The sequence below is a fragment of the Poromitra crassiceps genome, assembly GCF_964638095.1.
Source record: "Poromitra crassiceps genome assembly, chromosome: 8".
Lineage (NCBI taxonomy): Eukaryota > Metazoa > Chordata > Actinopteri > Beryciformes > Melamphaidae > Poromitra > Poromitra crassiceps.
The window spans coordinates 1,675,542-1,681,812 of NC_139629.1; the positions used below are offsets into that span (position 1 = coordinate 1,675,542).

The following is a 6,271-nucleotide window of genomic DNA, read 5'->3' on the forward strand; positions in this document are numbered from 1 at the left end:
CTAAGTTGTGGGACCTGGTGAGAAACTCTTTAGCTTATCAATCGCTAGCCTTACAGCCTAGATAGTTTCCTATACAATATAAGGTGGATGTTTTCTTTATTCATTGTGGATGGTACCCGCTCTAGCCGGATTCCTGTTGACATTGGCATCGTTGTTTGCCATAACATTCTATACTGAAATAGTTATGAACGGTTGCTTGACTCTGTATTGCATTGCTGTTGTGGGGGATGTTTGTTGTTGTTGGTTGTTTTTGTTTTCTCACCTTCACTTCCCTCTCCCTTGTATGTGCATGTTGTGTTTTTGTTTATTGTCTTGTTTCTTGTCTTGTGTGTAATTAAAGAAAAACTGTCAAAAAAAATAAAAAATAAAAAAATAAAAAAATAGAAAATAAAACTGATTCAAATGGCTATTTGAATTTTTTTGTTTTGTTTGGCATCACCCTTACATTACAAGCACTTCAATGCGATTAATTTTATGTGATTTTGCACAAATAATCCATATTGTGATATCTCGATGTAAAATAAATCCTTATGATTATCGTGGTAATTGATTTCAACCATACTGCCCAGCTATTGCCAACGCACGCACGCACGCACGCACACTAGGGATGGGCATTTCTAGCAAAAACACTATTCGAAATTCACTGGCCAAAGTCGACTTTTAATCGAAATTCGAAAATAAAAATAAAAATGTAAAAAAAAATTAAAATGTATTTTATTTTTTATTTTTTGAGTGAAATGTTGCATTGTCTCCCCTGATTCGTCTAAGGCTTTATTAATTAATAGAAAAAGCTTCTGCTGTGGATTTTTAGCTCAAACAAGCATTGCACCACTGAAGTAAAGAACATGTTACATGACATTGACATTTTCGAAAATAAAAAACAGTTTTGACAATCATGAGTGGTTCATTAAATATTTAGTAGGCTCAGGTCTGAGTGCCAAAGGGGTGCCAAAGTCACCCCCTTTCCCTCTTCATGGGATTTCATCCGCCATTCATTTTTCCATAAACCTTGCTTAAAATGTTTATACAAATTGTTTTACTTGCTCAAACCAAGCGATTCGACTATACTTAGAATCAGGGGAGACAATGCAACATTTCACTAAAAAAAAAAAAAAAAAAAAAAAAATCAGAATTTCGACTTTCAATAATAAAAGTCGACCTTGATAATAACAACGATTATTCGAAAATTCGAAATTCGATGCCCATCCCTAACGCACACACACACACACACACACACACACACGACTACCTTTTCCACTCTGGAAAGTCACCACAGCAGCGGAGATGTCAGGCAGGACCTCCAAACTGAACTTTCGGGAAGGAGAGTCTGGAACCTTTAAAATGTTCTCCACCAGCATCTCCAGAAACTCGTGGTTCATGCTCTGTGGAAGATTGCCTAAAACAGCCGAGGTGGAGCACGGCTCGACGTCTGCCATCTCATCATCTCTGCTTTCCGTCTCTGTCTGAACTACAGCTGCGGGCGTGCCTCCATCTCCACCTGCTCCTTTGATGTTTGCAGCATCGTCACCTGGTAATGAGACATGGTGCTAAGTGACTCAACACACATTTCTTCATGACGTGAGCTAACCCGACAATTAACACAAAAAGATATTCTGTATGGATCTCACTATGTGGATATAGTTTAATAACATGCTTAAACTATTCAACACATTACTACTGACCAACCACGTGCTTTTTGTGCACTATCTCTTTGCTTGGTGACACAGCAGCATCTGCCTTCCGTTTAGCTGGCGGCTTGTGATGGGTGTCCCTTTGGTCATTACTGCCTGATGAACTGTACGGCTCATCATTATCTACTACTAGAAACACACAAATGATAGAAATCAAGCCTAAATACATACACTACCAGTCAAATGTTTGGACACAAACATTTTTCTTTATATATTTTACCTATGTTTCCACATTTTAAAATAGCAGTAAATACATAACTATGAAATAACACAATGGAACTATGCAGAGACCCCCCCAAAAAAATCCAAATAATATTTTATTTTAGATGATGCCTTGATGGAAAGGCAAAGGGCAGCTTCACCATTTCAGATTCAGATTCATAATTTATTGTCCTCCTTAGAGGACATTTGTTTTCACAGTCTATACATCAAAACAGTGCACATCAAACATTGAACAAATAGACACACTTATAGGCAACAGGAAGGACATCATAAAGAGCACCACATACAGGTTTGTGAACTATTTGCTTAGACTGTTTAGTGCAGTTATGGCTGAGGGTACAAAACTCCTCACAAAGCGAGTTTTGTTTTTGCAGAGTAATTGTCTGTATCTGCGGCCGGAGGGGAGGAGGTTGAAACATGGGGACTGGGGTTGTGTGCTATGGTCAGTGCTCTACGGGTTCTGGCAGAGTCAATGAGGGCTGGTAGGTTGGGAGTGGGGAGGCCAATTATTTTAGAGGATTTGTTTGTGATTGTGAGGAGCTTGTTTCTATTGTTGAGGTGGAGCATGGTGAAGTAGCAGGTGGCGCAGTATAGGAGGATGGATTCTATGATACCACGGTACAGAAGGAGTAGGAGGTGGGCTTTGACTAATTATTAGTAGACTATACCAACAGGAAATAAAAATAAATATTGGCTTTATCATCTTATAAATATTCTATAGAAAAGGCATAGAGTTCATATCAGTTGCAACTTGTAAGCCTTGTTGGTCATCCTATATTTTTTTATTGCTCCCTGTGTTCCTTCTACAGTTTGTATTCTGGTCTGCCTCCTCTTTATATTATTTGTCATTTATTTAAGCAGGGTATTTACATTGAGATTTGCATCTCAATGTGAGATTTGCATCTCAATGTGGGCCCTGCTCAATAAAGGCCGCATAATACAACATTAAAACAATCGAGAAGAAAAACACAGCTGTAAAATAAATGAATGATTTAAATGAACAAACAAGAAAAATAAATACGCAATAATAAACCTCAATACATCAGTTAAAAGCATGAGCACTCCATGGTAAGCAGAAAATTGAGGCATGTTTAGCAAATTCAGTTGTTACTATTGGGAACACGATGAATTTAGTTTTGTGATCTCAAATTGTAATGTTTCAGTTTCAGTTTATTTATTTTAACAGGGGGGGGGGAAGCATACTGTGCTGCTCTAATCTGCATTGAAAAACTAAACTAACGTTGTGAACTGTTCATTTTTTTTTACCTTTCTAATTATACAGAGGGAGTCTCACTGAGAACAATGCTCTGTCACACCAAGCTGACCAGTACAACCACATTCTGATCTGCTGGCCACTTGTGATTTCTAACCCCACATAGGATAAGCAATAACCACGCCCTGTGGCGCCGGGATTGGCCAGGAGCAACACTGGAGGGCACGCAGCCCAGCGATTTCATGAACCAACTGAATAGCTCTTGAGAACAGACAGCGATATTGAGAGCGGACATTGAAATGAATTATGGTCACTTACCTTCCTTAGCATAGTAATAATAATAATAAGCATAATAATTGTAATCTACACAATGTACACAATCTACAAAAACATGCAATAATATAAACGGTGTTGTGTTCACGTTCATAGCTCATATAATATAATGTATCATATCGTTAATTTCAAGCTCAATTCTTACCCAGAGAAAAGGTACAGCACTGAAAATGTAACAAGCAATAGTTTTTTAAACATCTTTATTTTAAAAGATGAAAAACCCCAGGTGCTTTAGTCCCAAGCTTCAATGCTCCTGGCCAATCCCGGCGCCACAAGGCGTGGTTATTGCTTATCCTATGTGGGGTTAGAAATCACGCGCTGGCCACTGATCAGCTCCACTGGTGCGGTTGGGGCTAAGGGCCTTGCTGCTGAAGGGCATCTGAGTGGTGGTAATGCGGGAGGGGCAAACGCTGCTTTTTACGCTTTCCCCACCCAGATTTATCCTGCCATTTATTTCAAAATTCAAAATTGTAAACTATGAACGTGATTACATGAATTAGTTCATTTTAAGAACTGAACTTTGGCCTACAGTAGCTCTTATGTGTGAGTGGCAGCAGCCTGGGTCCGGCTTTATTAGGCTAGCCTAGTCTTGTCACTTTGTGACTTCTTGACACAAGTGCTATAAAAAATAATACATTTATTTTTAACGTGTTTAGTGGTGATGCTGTAATTCAATGTATAAAAGAAACAGTAAACAGACTTGTATTATTATTTGATTAGGTTTGTAACTAGCACTAATATGCCTCATCACATACAGGCTAGGAAACTGAGGTCCTGCCTAGGGATGTCACCGTGTAGACGACTACACGGATATTAAATAATCAATAACCGTTTACACGTCTTTTTGTGTGTGTCCTTTTAAATAAAGTTTTGAGAATGATTTTACTGTGTTCTGGACTTGCAATCATTCATTTCTCATCAAAAAGAAACTGTGCGTGTGTCCACTAAGCGTATTCCTGTCAGTTGGGTGCTGGCGGTGCGCCGGGGAGCGGTGGTCCCAGTGGACAGTGTGCGGGGAAGGAGATAACGTTAACTCAGCAGTGGTTTCAGAAAGGCGCTGCTGCGGGAGCTCATTTTCAGGCAACTAATCATATGGAGAAACTATCACTACAGAGACAGAAAGGCTCAATAGTGGAAGCAGATTGGCTAGACAGACACTTAATATTTCTGCCTGGTGAGTGCGGTGCTTTTTATCACAGTATGTGTTGTTAGCTGACTGTTAGCTATCAAGCTAGCTACCGCTGCTAACGTCGTTTTCTATCTGCGTCCTTGCATGTTGTGTGGTGTGCTGGGATCGGCGCTCATCAGCGCTCTTCCAGCATTTAACTGTCAGAAAAATAAGTTTAGTGGACATCTACTGCCTGTAAGCTACAGATGATAACTTTATCGTTAAAAGTTTTCATACAAGTGCAGTACGTTGCACGTAAGGACGCATTGGTCACAATGCGCAAATGCGGTCCAAAAACAAAACAAACATCCGGTTAACCGGTCACACGCTACCAGAAGGTCCAGTGTACACATTTAGAAAATGTAACCGTTGACACCCCTAGTCCTGCCTGACATCTCTGCTGCTGTGGTGAGTTTGCAGAGTGGAAGAGGTAGTGTGTGTGTGTGTGTGTGTGTGTGTGTGTGTGTGTGTAGAGACAGTCAGAAGTCAGAAAAACATGGCAATATGGCATAGCTAGTAGGATTAGAGGCAATATTCAAAATGTTGCCTTTCAACAAAAAGCTTAACTACTAAACACAAGACTTTGTCAATACTTACAGGGCTTGTTGAGGTTTTCAGATGGAGGTTCCTATACACAATGAGAAAACTTAATTTAACTTAATTTAACATGGAGTTCTGAAGCCTTACATAAAGCCCTGAATGTTAATTGGTTTTCAGGGCGATCATAATAGAGGATAAAACAAGCAGCGTACACCCAAATGTGCCACATGGCTATAGATCCCTTATGCAGTTACACTTTGCAATGAAGTGAAATGAAATGTTTAATTGCATACAGTATGGCCATGTTCAGACTAGGAGGCCAAATCCGATTTGTGACCTATTAATGATTCTATCCAGATTGGTTTTATGAGTCTGGATGCTCCAAGTCTGATTTGTGTCACTTGTCCCAAACCACATATGGAGGTAGTTTCCAATCTGCTTTCGACTGATGTGACTTCAGTGTGGACGCGCTGATCACCCAAATCAGATTTGGGACTTGAAGAGCAGAGAGCAGACATGCAAACACTGCCAGAAACATTGTATGTTGGCTCATTGGCTCATTGTATCTGGACACACATCCGACTTGAACACTTGCCCAAATCAGATTTGTGGCAGTGAGCAGACACTCCCAAATGAAATAATGATGATTAATGACTTTAGCAGCAAATCGGATTTGCCTGTAATGTGAACATGGCCCCTAGTTTGTGCCTCTCATGTGATGTGATGACACTATCAACAAATTTTTCCATCTCAGAATTTTACACATTTGCCATTTTGACAAAGGTTTACATAGTGTGGATTATGAATACTGAATCTCTCTTATCCTTACAGCTAAGATAACCAACAGAACATCCTCTGTCATCTTACTAAACAAATGAAATAATATTGCATCGGTCGAAACCAACATTTCTGCCAATATCATATAGGCCAATAAAATGACACTTTAATCACAACCAAATGCTCGATGCTTTTGACCAAATCCATCATTGGCTTGACCCCGAACTCCTTGGAAATGATCTTAGAGCAAAGAATGGACAGGAAGCTCAAGACCATCATGCACAATGAGGATCACCCAATGTTCCTTGTTTTTAGCGACCTGAAGAG

General features: G+C 39.7%; 1 protein-coding gene across 2 annotated transcripts in view; it reads right to left on the bottom strand.

Moving 5' to 3' along the window:
- The window catches only part of parp14rs1 (poly(ADP-ribose) polymerase family member 14-related sequence 1), a 44,739-nt gene that overhangs the window by 36,153 nt on the left and 2,315 nt on the right, over positions 1–6,271 (bottom strand). The window contains exons 3-5 of one of the 2 annotated variants that reach the window (XM_083642078.1): positions 5,225–5,255; positions 1,683–1,820; positions 1,250–1,528 (exon numbers count right to left, since the gene is read on the bottom strand). In XM_083642078.1, the coding sequence (XP_083498204.1) occupies positions 1,250–1,528; positions 1,683–1,820; positions 5,225–5,255 (448 nt within the window). The remainder of the gene's footprint in view (positions 1–1,249; positions 1,529–1,682; positions 1,821–5,224; positions 5,256–6,271) is intronic. The other variant, XM_083642079.1, reaches the window with a different exon arrangement.